This window comes from Perca fluviatilis, chromosome 1 (assembly GCF_010015445.1).
Source record: "Perca fluviatilis chromosome 1, GENO_Pfluv_1.0, whole genome shotgun sequence".
Classification (NCBI taxonomy): domain Eukaryota; kingdom Metazoa; phylum Chordata; class Actinopteri; order Perciformes; family Percidae; genus Perca; species Perca fluviatilis.
Window position 1 is genome coordinate 17015070 of NC_053112.1, and position 17129 is coordinate 17032198.

General features: G+C 41.9%; 2 protein-coding genes across 2 annotated transcripts in view; both read left to right on the plus strand.

The window, feature by feature from the left end:
• Positions 1–4072, plus strand: part of aspscr1 (ASPSCR1 tether for SLC2A4, UBX domain containing) — a 19605-nt gene extending 15533 nt beyond the window's left edge. Inside the window, exons 16-17 of the mRNA XM_039807577.1 lie at positions 1–40; positions 3737–4072. The exon at positions 1–40 is cut by the window's left edge and continues 148 nt beyond it. Coding sequence (XP_039663511.1) covers positions 1–40; positions 3737–3747 — 51 coding nt within the window. The 3' untranslated portion in view covers positions 3748–4072. The remainder of the gene's footprint in view (positions 41–3736) is intronic.
• Positions 4073–12062: 7990 nt separating this feature from the next.
• Positions 12063–16714, plus strand: LOC120573350 (myeloid-associated differentiation marker-like protein 2). The gene is made up of 2 exons (XM_039823077.1): positions 12063–13279; positions 14495–16714. The coding sequence occupies exons 1-2, from the start codon at positions 12999–13001 to the stop codon at positions 15144–15146; spliced, it is 933 nt and encodes a 310-aa protein (XP_039679011.1). The 5' UTR covers positions 12063–12998; the 3' UTR covers positions 15147–16714.
• Positions 16715–17129: the final 415 nt, after the last annotated feature.

Genomic DNA, 17129 nt, shown 5'->3' on the forward strand with positions numbered 1-17129 from the left:
TCTGACCCGTGCAAGGTGCCCAAGTGGCTCAAGCTTCCAGGTGAGGACGGAACAGGGTGTAGAGCACATGTACTAAAACACTGACATAGTCGGCCCCACCCCTGTAGTTTGGTTCATTTGGTCCAAGGAAAGAATGTCTACATTGTTGCCTTTTAGATGTTGTCCTGTTCATGTTCACGCTGGCTTTTTATAAATAAACCCAAAAGCTGTAAACAAAGTCACAGGACTGACAGGTAACACATTGATCTGACCGTTACAGTGACCGTTATCCTGCGTCCCCAGCACTACTGTATGTGGTGACACTTATTACTTATTACACTTAAGCAACCACACACAGTAGTCAGGCTTTAAAAAGGGTCTGAATGATTTTCTCTGGCTCTCTTTTCGAGCTCCTCATTATGACATCTTGTGACATTGGTCACAATTGGCTGTTTGGCAGATGATGCCCCGGTCCAGTTCTGCAGTACACATGGGTGACGTTTTTGTTTGTCATAGAAATTTAGTTCCTACGTGGCAGCAATTTATTTTTACAGAAGCCATCAGAAACTTCTCAAAGTCAAACTGGGTTTCGTAAAGACTTTATAGGGCTGACTTACTATAATTGATACTAAATAAACAGACTTAAAGGTACTCTAAGCGATGTCACGCGTTTTTTTTATGCTACAACATTTTTTGTCACATACAGCAAACCTCTCCTCATTATCCGCGAGCTGCCGGTCCCTGAAAACACTGTAAACGCAGCCCAGGGTCCACAAACGCCAACAAAAACAAAGTGGCCAACCTGGACCACAAAAACATAACAAACAGTGTTCCAGCGTTCAGCCAATAACCGACAAGAAGGATTTGTGGGGGGGGGGTTAGTTCGCTGAAGCACGGAAGGGAGGGGACGGGATGAGGAGGAGGGAGGGGCGAGCTAGTCTCGTTTTGTTTGAAAATACTTTGAACGTCAACAAGAATAACGTCTCCCAACATCGCTTGGAGCACCTTTTTAAAGAAACTTGCTAGCCTAGCATTACTTTAGGCTACAAACAACCCATAATGCAACACTCTCAGCAGGAGCCGGTTGTTCACCAGGCCAATACAGTATCTTAAAGCAATCGCTTCCCTGACAGTTTACGATCAGAAGGTCTTAATAGTAGCTTAGCTAGTTTAAACACCTCTCTTACATCTTGTGGCTGGTCTGCTTTGCTTTCACACGACAAACCAACCACACCGGAGTCCATTTGGAAGACCCACCTTTTCAGGCCATCTAGGTCCGGTTGTTTGGTCCGGACTAGAGTTCAGTTGAAAGCTGTCACACCAGCCCAAACAAAGCACCATAGGACCCGATGAGACAGAGCGCGTTTTAGCAGCCTGGGGCGCCTTTTTGTAAGTGTTTTCAATGAGGGTGAAGCGTTTTGCTTGCTGCTTTTGCGTTGCTGAGCACCTCCAGGTTTTTTAGTTTTTTTTTTTCCCGGAGCACCCAGAACGCCTCGAATTGAAAAAATACTTAAACTCAGAGCGGAAAAAAACACCTGATGTCATTTAGCTTCAGAGCAAATTAACGGTTGACTGAGGACGGGTGATTCAAGGGTTGCCTAGCAAGAACAACAAAAAGATCTGGTCTGATCGGGGCGTCTTCAACAAGAAAGGCATTGCAGTGCGCCTCGGGTTTCGCAACATGCAAACGCGCTCTGTTTGATCGCGGCCTTGCACACCCGAAACTAGAGATGGCCCGATACCATTTTTTGCCTCCCGATACAGATTCCGATACCTGAAGTTGCGTATCGGCCGATACGGAGTACCGATCCAATACCAGTGTGTCATATATTTTATTATATATATATTTTATATGTTTTAACAGCTGTATACTACTATCCCTGTATGGATGGGATATGATTTCTGTCTTTGTTGTCTGTCTGGCTCAGGTTAAACTCTTTGTGAAACATGAACAAAAACAAACAATGAATGCCACAGAACTTTCTTTTATTCTCCAGTTTGACAGTCAGTTATAACGGAAAAATAACATAAATAAACTACTCTAACATAGATTTTCTTTAGGGCTTTAATACGTGGTATCGGATCGGTGCATAAACTCCAGTACTTACCGATACCAGCATTTTAGGCAGTATCGGAGCCGATACCGATACCAGTATCAGTATCGGACCATCTCTACCCGAAACGGAAAGTATTTCACCCTTCCAGCCATCCTCCGCAGAGATGACCATTCTTTTTTTTTTCCTGTAGCCAAAGAACCGAAGGCTTTGAGCCACACAATTGTTGTCGTGGTAAACAAACAAACACACACACACACACACACACATGCACACTAACCCCAAAACCACAGTCAATAGGAAATTGACTTTTGAAAGCTGAATTCCTCATGACTCAGAAGATAAGGATGCATTTTAGGATGAACCAATTAGTTCAGGATGGTCACCCCCTGTGGCCCAGGAGACCACTACTGACACTCAGCGCCCAGGGAGAGAGCCTGCTGCTGGGCCACATCACACAGCGTGAGCCCCTGTGGTCTGTCCAGGCACGGCGCTTTTCTGTTGTTCTATTGTAATGTTTCTGGTGGTCACTGTATTGATGTTTTTGTTTTGAATTATGCTCCCTTTCCTCTCTCTGCCTGTCTTGTTTGTGTTTTTGTGCACATTTGATTTCTGGCTGATCTCTGTGCGTGCCCATGTGCGTCTTTTAAGAAAGTTGTGGCTGCTTTCTCTTTCATGAGAATAGTTAAAAGAAAAAAACGGATTCAGGAATTATAGGCTCCATATGTGGAACCCTACAGTACAGAGGACTTACACACACACACACACACACACACACACACACACACACACACACACACACACACACACACACACACACACACACACACACACACACACACACACACACACACACACACACACACAGTTTGTCCATCAGTGAAGATGCCGTGTAGTTTAACCTGTCTGCTGGAGTATTGGCAAGATTAAAGTCGACACACTTCTAGTGTTCAGCAGTCTGGTGAATTTCTGGCACGCCAATAAAGCTCGGCATCTTTATTTTTTTCTGCTCCTTTCAGCATAGTGTTGATGCCCTGTAATGACAGGAGTTATTACACGTCACATGTTGCACATGGTTGTTATGAAAAACAGCCGTCTCTGGATGATTTTGTGATTTAGCATTTTCTAAATGATTTGCAATGCATATTCAGTAGCTGTGTTACAATTCACTAGTGGTCATACATTTTTTCATATCCTGTTGAATGACGACATATTTAAGGGAAAGGTTTGACATTTGGGAAAATACGCGTATACGCTTTCTTGCTGGGAGTCACGGTCTTTACGTTTAAATATATAGGTATAGCCGTGAGACATTTGCTTAGCTTAGCATACAGGCCAGAAACAGCTGGCCCGGCTCTGTCCAAAGGTTAAAAAAAAAGAAAGTGTACCGGCACCTCCAAAAGCTCACTAATTAACATGCTACATATTATTTGTTTAAGCTGTACAAAAAACGTGTATAAACCACATGTTGCATTATTAATTACATTATATTTAATGGACAGAGTGGTATGGAACTTCTCACCAACCTTCAGAAAGAAAGTGAAAAGTATTTCCCAAAATGTCAACCTATTCTTTTACATTTAACGGGAGTCGATTAATGGATTTCTCAGAATAAAACATTACGAATTTTTCTGATAATTCAAAATCAAACCTTTTGTTGATTGGCCGAGCAACTAATTACCCTCTGTCTGTTTCCTGCACAGGTAAAAAATAAGACGGCTGCGTGTGTTGATGGGAGGAGTTACCATGAAAGACTTCTGACAAGCTGCTTGCAGACTGAGTAGAGCACTTAAACCTTTGCCGCGCTTTGATAAAGGCTCAACTTTGGGACAGCTGCGGAAGAAGCCTGCACTTCACTAGGTTTTAAAACGGTCAAAGTAATGAGAGAGAGACTGCACTAAATAGTGAATATTTCATTGCTCAAAAGATTGTTGTGATTCATTCCGGTTGATCTCTAGGAGGAGAGAGTGCTGAAGAGGCTGCATTTATTCAGCAGGTGAAAATGTTGTGCAAAGTGAATAAAGATTGTTGAATTAAAACGGTCTTCTGTCGTCTTGTACTGAAGTTCAAATTACACATCTATTGTTCTCGTCCAATTTGCTCAAAGGCCAAAAACCAACTCTGGACACACCACCACAGTTTTGTTTCCATAGTTTACTGTATGTACTGTGTCTATCTTGGCTTTTTTGTTGGGGACATGAATGGAGTTTACTTAACTAACTCTGGATATATACATTATGTTTGTGACTGAGTTATAGCTTTTTTTCTGTAAATGAAAACTTTTCCATTCCTTTTTGAACCAACACTTTTTTTGAGCCTATTTGTTATAACTAAATGGGTCAGTAGCTGGAGCCAATCATGATGGACAACAAAACCCAAAACCCAGCTAACCTCCCGCTAAAGCTAACTAGCACGGTCACTGTGATCTCACAAAAGCGTTTTTGGCCATAACCCAAGAATAACTATGCTAATTCTGACATTTCACACTTATGTCTAATAGGATCAAATGATGTGATGACATTTTACCTTATCTCAAAGGTCAACCTCATAATGTACTGAAAAAAAACCCGCTTTCCTGGCCATAACTCAGGAACAGAAGGGGGAGATTGTGACCATATATCACATTGGGTGAGATAGCGATTTGGATTTGGTGACACTAATCTTAAAACTGTGGTGATCTTCTCTGCTGCCCGGTTCAACGTGTGTGTGAAGCACCCATTGCTTTTGTAAGAATGTGTTTGGAAGTATAGCGCTGCAGTAGGCTATATCTGGAGAAAGGAAAAAAACTGTCACAGCTAATTTATTTTCATTTCCAGGGCAATGACGGAAAGTACATCAGAGGCACTGTATGTGTCTGAGTTTCTGCGTTAAGTGGACGGTGGTGTTGAAGAGCAGCTCAACATTTTTCAGGTGCCTCCCTGTAACCATGGAGACCACAGCTTTGATCTAACAGAAACAGACCTCATGATGCACAAATTCACACAACCTCTGACTCTCACATGCCCTGACTTATCTGACCGTCCACCGGTAATAGTAAACAAGCAGCATGCAGCCATTTTGTCACGCACACATTCACCCTCATTCACTTTTAGCTGCAGGAGAAACTTAAAAAGGCCGAAAAACAGAGGGGAGTAGGACTCTCTCTCTCTCTCTCTCTCTCTCTCTCTCTCTCTCTCTCTCTGTGTTTTGGGAGTATGAGGTAGGAGTGCATTCCATCCACTTGGCTGACACACACACACACACACACACACACACGTTCCGTCTCCCCTTTTGCAAATTAATTACTTTGATGCCAAATAAAGCATCAGTTTGTGTGGGTTGTGCATCAGGGAGGGAAGTTTGACTTACTCAAATTCAGCTTTACACAACTTTACTGGTACACATAGAAACTGCCTTGAAAATATGAAATTTCTCAAACTTCTTTTTTATATATATATATATATATATATATATATATATATATATATATATTTATATATTTTATATATATTTTTTAAGTCAAAGCATTCAAAAGTAACTGTGTGCTCATAGTTGCTCATTTGCTTATTATACTGACAAAGTTGGACATTCAAAGGCTGTTATGAAAAGCCAGGGTCTTATTTTAGCTGCAGCACTGCTGCTTTGCTACAATAGCGGCCCCTGGTGGAAGCTGTTGCAATGAGCAGAACAACTCTAAAAATGTTCTTGCATCCCAGCAGCTCCATTTGCAACATCAACACAGACAAATATTTAGGACAAGAAACATGAGTACATACATTTAACATAACAGTCACAGAAGACCCTTCAATGTACATTTGATCTGACAAGTGGTTCCTCAAGACCACAGCTGCCTTGGTGAGAAGAGTTGACTGAAACATGTGACTGTTGTTCCCTTGAGGCTGTTTTCTCATTATATATATATATATATAATTTTTGGAGGCTTTTTCCCTTTATTGAAAGTGACAATGGATAGACATGAAAGGGGGAGAGAGATGGGGGATGACACGCAGTAAAGGGCAGGTCGGATTCAAACCCGCGCCGCTGCAGGACTCAGTCAACATGGGGGCGAACGCTCTTACTGGGTGAGCTAGAGGCCGCCCCAGATGATTTAGTCTTTGTGGTGTTAATTGACACATGTCAAAGTGCTGTTTGTGATCCTGTGAGTGATTATTTTTCTAATTATCATTTGATTAAGATCCACAATGCAAGAGGGCAGCTAGAGTTGTGCAGTGAGGGAAAGGGCCCCAAGCTGTCCATCATTGGGTGACACCTATCCTTCGACGTCCTCTGAGTGGCTGGCACAGGCACAGTCACGGCAGTCTGTGTGTGTGGCAGCTGCACTGTGTGCAGGTCCCGTGGCTCCATCATTCTTGTCTTTGTGTGAGGAGCCTCTGTCAGTGAGGAAGAAGACTCCACCACTGCTGTCTGCACTGGTGTCACACACATCTTCTTGGCCTGTTGAGTGTCCTCTTCAGGATTAGGAAATGCAGATTGTGTGTCACAGAATGTGTGTCACACAACTGACACACAACTACAGGCTGGATAGTGTACATGCACAAACACAAGCATAAAACACATTAAAAGACACAATACTGAAAGTCCTTTAAAGTTTGGTTTGTTCTCTTGTCAAAAGACAATACATGAAAAGCAAAAATCACTGTAAAGATGTGAAGATTTAGAGTTCGAGGACTTTTTACAAGCTTGGCTGTAGAAACCTTTTTTTCCAAACTTTGATTAATTGTCTCAAACATACGGAGCAAACACACTTACCTTCTGTCCCAAGACTTTATTTACGGCCGCACTCTTTATGCCTTCGATGTTTAATTCGGCCTCAACATTCAACCTCTGCTCTTTCATGAAGAGCATAAAGACATTTGGCGGCTTCTTTACGTACGGAGGGCTTTCGTCCTGCTGGCTTTCACGCTTTCTCTTTCTACGGGGAAAAACCAAAGTAAGATCTCATGTTAGCACTGTGTAAAAGTGTGAAGAAAGATGTATTTTAGAGAGAAAGCAGAATAATACAAGACATGGGCTGAAATGTAACCTTGTCTGTGCTGTGTTGTTAAATAAAAAAAAATCCTATACAAGAGGATTGTGATTTGACAATGAGTCTGGCATGTTTATGACCACAGATCATGAGAAAGTCAGAAAAATAGAAAAGTAGATTTTGAGCAAAACTTACCTTGACTTGGAGGTGTTCAGTGGAGGAGCAGAATCTTCTGCTATGACCTCGTACAACATCTCTCCATTCCTACACAGATAAAGAGACAGAAAGACACATTAGATAATAGAAAGAGAGTTTGTGATGATACAAACAAAAGCTCAATAGCTGTGTACACTTGTGTGATGTTTGTTTGCATTTATGTGTGTGTTACGTGATCACCCGACGCCAACGCGCAGGCTCTGGCCCGGAGAGCTTCACCACAGGCACAATGTTACACTGCAGACACAAAGACACACAGCACAGGTGTTGAGACAAGCTGCAATGGTGTCATATGACCACCTAGTGTCAGGATTTTCCTCCCTTTAAATTATAATTACTGTTTGAATGACATCTGTGGAGTAAAATCACATCTGGAGAAATTACAACACACAGGTTTCTGTTGAGGGTCACAGGGGTCAGGAGGTCCGGTAACCACGGCGCAAACAGCTGAACAAGGGCCTAATTTATGCATTCATGCTAAATGATATCTTCGAGTCATTGAGAGTAAGTGAGAAGCATAGGAAAGTCAAATTCTGCTACATGATTTAAGTGAACTTAATTCCTAATACCTATTCTTAACCTATTCTTAGCATCTTACCTGTCCCTGGCTATATGCACCTTCCTGGTTATACAGGTAACCTGGCTGTATAATGTCTCCCTGACACAGAAGTCCATCGTACATGGTGGGAGCAGCCATCAGTGGATTTTGCTGCTCAAACATATGAGGATATGCCATCATGGGGATACTCGCACCATATCCTTCAGCGTGACTTTCTACTGGCTGAGGGTGGGCGTTGAGTTCCAGCTCAGCAGGGACAAGAGGAGGAGGTGGAGGGTTGGGTATGCCAGCCAATATTTCATCTATGGCCGCCCAGACAGTGGAAAGCAGCTCTCCCCTCTCCATCTCCTCTATAGCAAGCTCTATCTCTGCACTGACATCCATCTTGGTGTCAGAGACGTGCCGTCTCCCTACAGCTTGTTGTCACTGAACTCTTCCAGAAGAACGACTCTGTCTGATTCTGTCTGGCGGTTACTGGACTCCTGTCACACACAGTCACAGCAAGCTGGTTTGGAGACACTGTTATGGGGAGTAACATTATGTATTATATTATACTAGAGATGTATTGTATGTTGTAGTTCACTACATTTATGTGACAGCTATAGTTAATTTGCAGATATGGATTCACATACAAAATATATGATTGGTTAAGAAATTGTGATGATTTCTCTTAGGTTTAACTACTCAACATCATACCGTTATTATAACTTGACCTGGACCAACTACAACAAAATTAAAATGTTGCTTAGCTTACATGTTAATGCATCAATAATAATACTCCAAAATTAAAATGTAAACATTGACTCTTTAAAAGGGGCCAATCTGCATGATGAGTATTTTTACCTCAATATTTCTGTACTTTTTAGCTCAGTAAGAGTTGAAGGCAGCTAGTCAAGTTCATGCATCAGTATCAATAAACATATAATATATACTGCCAGTAATACCATATATCTTTGGGCCCCAGTCAGGCTACTTCTACTTTGTATGCTTTAAGTACATTTTGCTGATAATACTTCTGTACTCATAAGTACTTAAGTAAAATGTTGAATTTACTTCTTTACTTCATAATATTACTACCTTCAAGTTGAAGAATAGGCCTACTGTTGTGAAAACAACAACATGCTTTAGAGAAAAGATAACATTAGCAGCAGTGACATGGGAATGAAGAGTGTCCCAGCTAGCCTTAACTTAGAGGAATTTATCTGATACTGCAAGTTCACATCAGTTAAAAAGCTACCTGTTTAGATACTTACCTACTGTATTAGCTAATGAGTTCACTGACGGTTCAGTTCACTAACTTTAAACTGTTCTTGAGATTTGGATTTCTCAACTTTTTCTTGAGTTTTGTCGTTTGAATATATGTGTGGTTCACAGGTTGAAGTCTGCTGGTGAAATGAACTAATTCTATTAAATTCTCATTGTATTCTGTAGTAGGCCTATATGTCACATTATGACGTTCTCGGATTCCAGTCCTATTCTGTTGAGTCTGTTCCATTCACATATAACTCTTTATTTTTACACAGCACGACCATCAAGGCTCAAAAGTAACATGGGAAATAGTTAAATTAATGAATAAATTGATGTTCACAAAAAAAGAAGGGGCATTAAAGGCTACTACATGTACTGTATAAATAATATGTTTTTTCTGTATTTATTAATGCTTTATAGATTTATTCCTGTAATTTCTGTTTATTTGTATTATTATATATATAATAATAATAATATATATTATTATATTGTATTATATTATTATTATTATCTATTTATGTTTCCACATGTATTTATTTATTCATAAATGTATTTTTCTATTAAAATATTAGATACATACTGTGTAGACTTTGTACTTTCATCTGTGATGGACCACACCACATCCCCCTTTTGCAGTGGTGAAAGTTTACTAAGTACATTTACTCAAGTACTGTTACGTTAAGTTGGAAACTTTTTGTACTCCCTACTTCAATACATTTGTCTGACAGCTTTAGTTACTTTTCAGATTACAGTTTTTCATCCCCTTCCTGTCCAGTGAAAACCATGCATCTTCAGATTTGTTGATTTGGACTGTTTGTGATAAACTGAAGGATTGGAAGTGTTTCTTTATGCGTTGTGATAATTCTCCTACGCCTCTTGCATCAGCTGGAAAACGCATCGTCACAAAGCTGAAAGCCATGACGCTGAAGATAGATAGTATTCAGTATTTTCACAGTGAGGTGTTAGTTCTTTTACTTAAGGACCACTGCCCTTTGATATTACTCAAATGGCTGTTGTGTACATTTTTACATTATTGAGTGAAAAATGACCACAGGCTCTCACACACCTGCAGGTGGAGACAGAGACCTGGACAGATATGATAAAACCAGACCGCTGCTCACTGAGCCGGCTGGTAATCGTGAGATGGGAGCATAGTTTGATAGATTAGAAGAAGAAGAAAAAATTCAATTTAAGATGATTATTTTGGAAGCAGCAGTTTAATAAAAGGGTAATTGGAATTTTAAATATGTTATTCATTGTAAATGGGCAAACATGTGTTATGTGATCCAATTCCCTACTGACTAAATAAGAAATATGACAGAGCCTTCACCACTACCAGGGTTACTACAGGTTAATGTGTGTTTATTGTCCCGGGACACTATTGTCCTCTCTGCTATGGGCTTTGTCATTTGTTTGTTTCAAATTTGGGATTTATCAGTTCTCCTCAGTTCTTTGGAGCCTTTTAGTCTATTTTTGTCACTGTCTGTCTCTCTGTCCCTGCTCTCTAGCCACATTCCCTATTTCCCAGGCCCTTTCATTGCCATTTTCCATCCATCCACAAGATGCCCTCGGACTTTCCTTCCTTGCCCCATCACCTGACTGCCCCACCCATCTACACACCTGTTCCCACTTCTCTCATCCGCTCTGCAGTTGCTTGGCCTTCCCAGCCATCTCCTCACCTGCATGTTAGTCCATCATCCGTCACTCACTGCCCTCTGGCAGGAGGCTGAGGACCATCAGGAACAAAACCTCACATCACAAGGACAGTTTTTTCCCCTCCGCCACTAGCCTTATTAACATTAACATCTCCACACCCCACCTCTGGCTCTACATGCCACTGTACTTAATCTTCTGTTCTGCTCTCTTTATCCTCATTTTTACTCTCTTATTTTTAATACATTCTGTGTGTGTGTATATATATATATACTTATATTGTTTGTTCTGTTTAACCTATTTGTTTAACTTATTTTAGAGAATGTGTGACATGCACCTACAACACCAAAACAAATTCCTTGTATGTGTAAAAAACGTACTTGGCAATGAAGCTTTCTGATTCTGATTCTGATATCCAGTCCACTTGCTTTGTTCCCTTGTCATGTCATCAAAGCTGCAGTGTGGTTTTCTCTCACTGATTTTGAGCCTCTGTTACATGCCTGCCTCTGTCTGCCTGATTAGCTGTGTATGGGTCCTTCCCTTGTTGCCGCTCTCCCTCACTGTTGTGACGATTTTCTTTTTTTATTATTTGGCCCCCAAACTCCACTTTCATCATCCTCGTCTCTAGTCTCTTTAGGCAGTTGTTTTCAGCAAATAGCTCTGGTAAGCTCACTGTACTGTACACTACTTGCTCAGAACCAAACAGCAGGCAGCCCCAGTAAGCGACTGGTGAGCGGAGTGGACAATGTTGCTGCTGATTTGTCTCAGGAGTTGGTGGAGACCAAAACAGAGCTATAAGGTGAATGAATATTGCACTTACATTCATCATGTGGCCGTAAACACAACTTGAACGAATGCTAATGTTGCTGCACGTCTGCTGTGTAATAATATAACTCTTAGTTATGTAGTAATGTTAGCTATAACAACTTTCAAGTTCTATTTACAGTTTGTTATGCTGCCCCCCAAGTGGCGGGGGTCATCTAAAACGGTATGCTTTTCAGCATATAATATTCTTCAGCAACACGTTGAAAACCCTAACCCTTTTTAGGGTTGACTTTAACTTTGTCAACCCTAAAAAGGCTCAGTGGTGATTAAGAGAGGAATGAGTGTGGTGAGAGAAAATCTACCTTAAAACCTTTTAAAACCTTTTTTCATTGGTCAGATCTAACATCTCTCTGGTCATGTCACTTCTACACTCCCAACTATGTAATTGAGTTCACCTCATTCCACAGGGTCTGTAATGTGTCTGCGTGCCCCGACTCCACGCCCAACCACATGTACACATATCTCTTTGACACTCATGTGGCGATGGCCCAACCCTAAATAACTTCCACTCTGGTCTGACTGACCGGCAGGCCCCCCTCCTCACAGCAAAGAGACGGACGGACAGTGTGGAAGGGGAAAGTGTCTGCGGAAGAGTGTGTGACAGAGAGAATGTAAGAAGATGAGAGTTGACATTTGAGTAGAGCGGATGGTGTCTTTGACTCGTGTGGCCACATGGATTCACACTATGAGCGTTGTACAGCAATAGATATAACCCGAACGGCGAACATATCTGCATAATTGATCCAAGAAGATTCTGAGTCGGGACCGGGCCATTTCGGCTGAAGGGTTGGACCATGTAGTCGGTATTTCCCAGAGAGCCTCCACTGACTCAACTGCTGGATAAAGATTCTGGACTTACTAAATGATCTAGAAGTCATCCTATTAGAGAGAATAACCCACTTTATCCTAACATAACTACAACCCAACTTTCCTGTTTGCACAGTACTGAGTCTGGATATTTGCGATTGATAAGTCACTGTGATCTCTCAGCAGAAAGGTGAGTGTGCCTGCCTGGCCAGCTTGAGAAAAGAGATTTCCCTTGTGTCTTTCATACGTTATGTCTCATTCATCAACACAGAAATAGAGTATCAGAAAGTCCCCACCAAGTCTGTAAACACTGCAAAAAGAGGGGAGTGCAGAGGTGGCAACAGAATAATGTACCCAGAGCCCACCCACCCACATGGGGTAACAATAGCCCCTTAAAACACCTGAGCATCGGAATATCCTGCCGCATGTTAATGAAAGACGCTGGAAGTTTCAAGGCGCTGGAATGAGAAAGACTCCAGGCTGGATTTGAACCCTGGATCTCACAATCACATCTTTTGCAGCAGGGACTTTTTGTGGGACTGGCTTGGACTTGAGCTAAACCTTTGAACTGTTTGGACATTAAACTCCACATCATCCTCTATTTTGCTACTACTACAGTAGACCATCCTAGTCCATCTTTACCACTTGAAGACTGCAGAATCTTTATTTCTTCTCCTACACTCAGCCAGTTATGGATTCACAGGGTGGTCCATACCTCAACAAGAGGGCCCTCTGCTCACCTCTGGGTGCTGCCCGCCTCTGTCAGTTGGCCATGGGCTGTGCTGTGATTGCCATGGTAGCCCACAGTGCCGGCTACAGCGGTTCACAGGGCGTGTTCTGTATGGCGGCGTGGTGCTTCTGCTTCGCCATGACAGTTGTGGTGTTTTTTCTGGACGCCACTCGCCTCTACAGCTGCCTGCCCATATCCTGGGACAACCTTACCGTCACGTGTGCTGCCTTCGCGACGCTCATGTAAGTCACGTGTTCAGATGTAACTCTGATGCTCAGTTGGGTTTTCTGGGTTTTGTTGGGTGCTGGTAACTTGATCCTGACTCTGCTTCCCCATCTTTTGTTTGCATCATGTGTATAGCCAGGGGTGGATTTAAGAATGATGAAAAGTATATATAATAAAAAACACTTTTTTACACTCACCGTCATCTTATCACTCAACGCCTCCATTATATAAAAATGTGTGTCACCAATCCACAATTATATATTATAATTATATATAAATAAGTGTTTATTTTAAGTGGAAAAATAGTGACGGTGAGGTGATATTGTGTAGCACCAATGTTAGGCTATAAATATTTCCAAAAATCTTACATAGTTTAGAGGCTTTACCATATTTTGGTGGTTGCTCACTATCAGAATCTGTCAAAAGGGGTCACTTTTGTTTAAAAAAATACTTAAAGCTGCCATATAGCTATATAATTCATATTTTTACATTGTGTGTAGTGGAAGGTGTTGCTCTTAGTGACAATCCCACAGAACCATCACCTGACTCCGCAGTTACCCTTTAGCTTTACAAAGCGCTATAGCATTTTTCAGCTCAGTCGTTTGGTTTTACAGAGCACAGTTTTATTGTTTTGGTTCAGTCCCACCGCTCTCATCAGCGTTGTTTCTAGCAGCTGCAGGTAGAGCTAATAAACCCACTGTACCTTACCTGCTCAGCACCAAACCGCTAACAGGCACAGTTAGCCGCTAGCTGGTAAGAGCAGAGCCAGATAATGGTGGAGAGCAAAACAGAGCTAAAGGGAGAGTAAGTATTGGACTTACATTAATCAGGTGGACACAAACACGATTCTCGATGAATAGTTATTTTGCTCAATGTCTGCTGGAGGTGTAAATTAACCACTATTAGTTTACAAGTTCACCTTACCAACTTTGTAGGGTGAAAATATGTTAGTGCTGTGTTTATAGTAGAGTGCGGATCGGGCCGTATTTTGTTGTCCGAGCCCGGCCCGCATCCGACAGAGCAAAAAAAGCGAAAAATCTACCAGTAAAGATTTAGGGACAAAAACAAAATCGCAGTTAGAGGTCCACTTACTAACTTTGTCAGACCTTTCAACCGCATCTCATGGTCTATTTGCCTCGCTTTGACACTCCAGAGCATATTTTTTCTCTGGTTTGATGACATCATATGTTATATATGTTATATATATGTTTTTCTGTCCTCTTCTTCTTCAGGTATGTGACAGCCTCTGTGGTTTACCCGCTCTTCTTTGTCCGATCTGAGTGCCCCTACGCCGGCTGTGATGTCAGAAATTTCCGTATCGCTGTGACCGTCTGCTCCATCCTGGGTGCTCTGGCCTATGGGGCTGAAGTGGCCTTGTGCCGAGCCAGGCCAGGCCAGGCTGTGGTGGGCTACATGGCCACCGTCTCTGGCCTCCTCAAAGTCGTTCAGGGTTTTGTGGCCTGCATCATCTTTGGAGCTCTGGCCAACGGGAGCGAGTATTCCCGCTATGCCGCCACAATCTTCTGTGTTGTCGTCTATGCTTTCTGCTTTGCTCTGACTGCACTGGTAGTCGTCATGACAGTGTGTGGGCGGACCAAGGCTGTGCGCTGCTTGCCCTTTGACCGCTTCGTGGTGGTGTGCACTCTTCTGGAAGTTCTGCTCTACCTGAGTGCATCAGTGGTGTGGCCAGTGTTCTGCTTTGACACAAAATATGGCTCTCCATGGAGACCGTCGTCATGCCCTCAGGGGAGGTGTCCGTGGGACAGCAAGGTTGTGGTGGCGGTATTCTCCTTTGTCAACTTCGGACTGTATGTGGCGGACCTCATCTACTCCCAGAGGATACGATTCGTCTCCTCCCATGTGCACACTAACTCACGAATGTAGCACCATATCACCATTTTACTATTATATTGGCTTAACAGGTTTAAGTTATTAATCTGCTTCATTTGTTTTATTTAGTTTATGTATTGTTTTAAATATTTAAAGACACAGAAAATATTGAGGGGAAGAGTGATCCCAGGCCCAGGACATCCCTGGTGTTGCACATGGTCTAACACTGAGGTGTCCAGACACCCCAGTTTCAATGTGAAAGCAGTGTGGAATGTGAACAAGGAATTTTTCCTCTACGTCCCCTCTGCCACACCCCTCTGAGGTGACACCCCATCTCTTTAACTCAACCTTATTGCCCTCTGAGAGATTTCGGGAGAACAGCCAGCCTCACCCAAGCAGCCAGGGCTTAGCCTACTGGTTATGTCCTGCCAAATCCTCATAAACCAAGACACTCCCGCTGTTCTTGACCTGCGACACACACACACACACACACACACACACACACACACACACACACACACACACACACACACACACACACACACACACAAACCCCTTATAGTTATGCTCAAATAATACATAAAGTCGTGAATATAAATAGTAAATCTGGCATGCCATCTCTGGCATCCCTGTCATCTGCAAACCCCTCACCAGCGATCTACGGACATCAGCCAGGCTGCCAAAAATAAACGTGAGCTGTCTGCACTCATATTGAAGCAGTGAGACAGCATTTATAAGAGGCTGGTGTCTTTAAACACTGAGATGACATTGTTTGACTGTGATGTTTAAAAACACACAATATTCAGTCAAGTGCATAATCTGAACATGGTCAGTGTGACCGAGGAATCTTTGCACATAATCGCAAAAGAAGGAACATGTGACCTTATATGTCCTTAAACAACAGGTCACAACATTTCCTTTTATTACATTTACACTGGCAGTTGCAAATTATTTGTGTGGTTAGAGGTTTTTGTACAGTGTAACACTACTGGTGCATAGTGTGACATAGACATAAAAGTAACTGATATTTTTATATTCACAATGGATCAAAGTACTATGTGTATTTGAAAGGTTTAGCTCATAGTGACAAACCCACAGAGCTCAGCTTTACAGAGAGTTTTAGCATCGTTCAGCTCATTGTTTGAGTTATATAGAATGCAACTTTACGGTTTTTGTTCACTCTCAGACTCTCATTGTTTTCAGTCCATACGTTGGGCAGCTGTTTTAAGTAATAAAGCTCTAAAAACCTATTATAGCCTACCTGTCCAGCACTAAACAGCAGAAAGACACAGTTTGCGAGTAGCTGGAGCCTTTATTAACTAAAGAGACAGCAGATATCTCCCTGAGGAGTTGGTAGAGACCGAAAACTAAAACGAGTGAATATTGGACTTACATTCATCAGGTGGCTCCAAATGAATGCTAATGTTGCTCCAAGTCTGCAGGATGTGTAAAAATTTGCTAAGATGTTCGCCATATCAACATTATAAGATGATATTATGTCAATGTTGTGTTTACAGCTTGTTGGCTGCCCCCAACTGGCCACATCAATTAATGCATGTTAGATATAACAGTACAAACATAAAATAATTTACATGATAAAATAAAGACAAACATATCCCGTATACAATACAGTTCTGTTTGTCTTTTGTCTTAGGTTTAGCACGTTTTTCTTCTACTGTAACTCCATGTCATCACGTAAATAAAATTACTGAATCTTCCAAAACTTCAGGCAGGTATGCAACATAACCAAGACTTCCTTGTTAAGATTGTGCCTTTGAAAAAAGGCTTATTTGTGTTATGCTTAAATGTAAGTTCCCTGACGTTTGAGGATGTTGTTTGCCACACAAGCGCAAACGTTATTCAGGTGGTGTTAGACTCCATCTGCCTTGTTCTGAATACGCAACTGTGGGTAATCACCTTTAAGTGTACGACTCAAATGATCTTCAGGGTCTACTGTTGGTGTACAGGGAAAGACAATTAATTCAGGGTTAAGTTCTTAATATGTTTTGTATGTGCTTCTTCCTTTATCTTTATCTC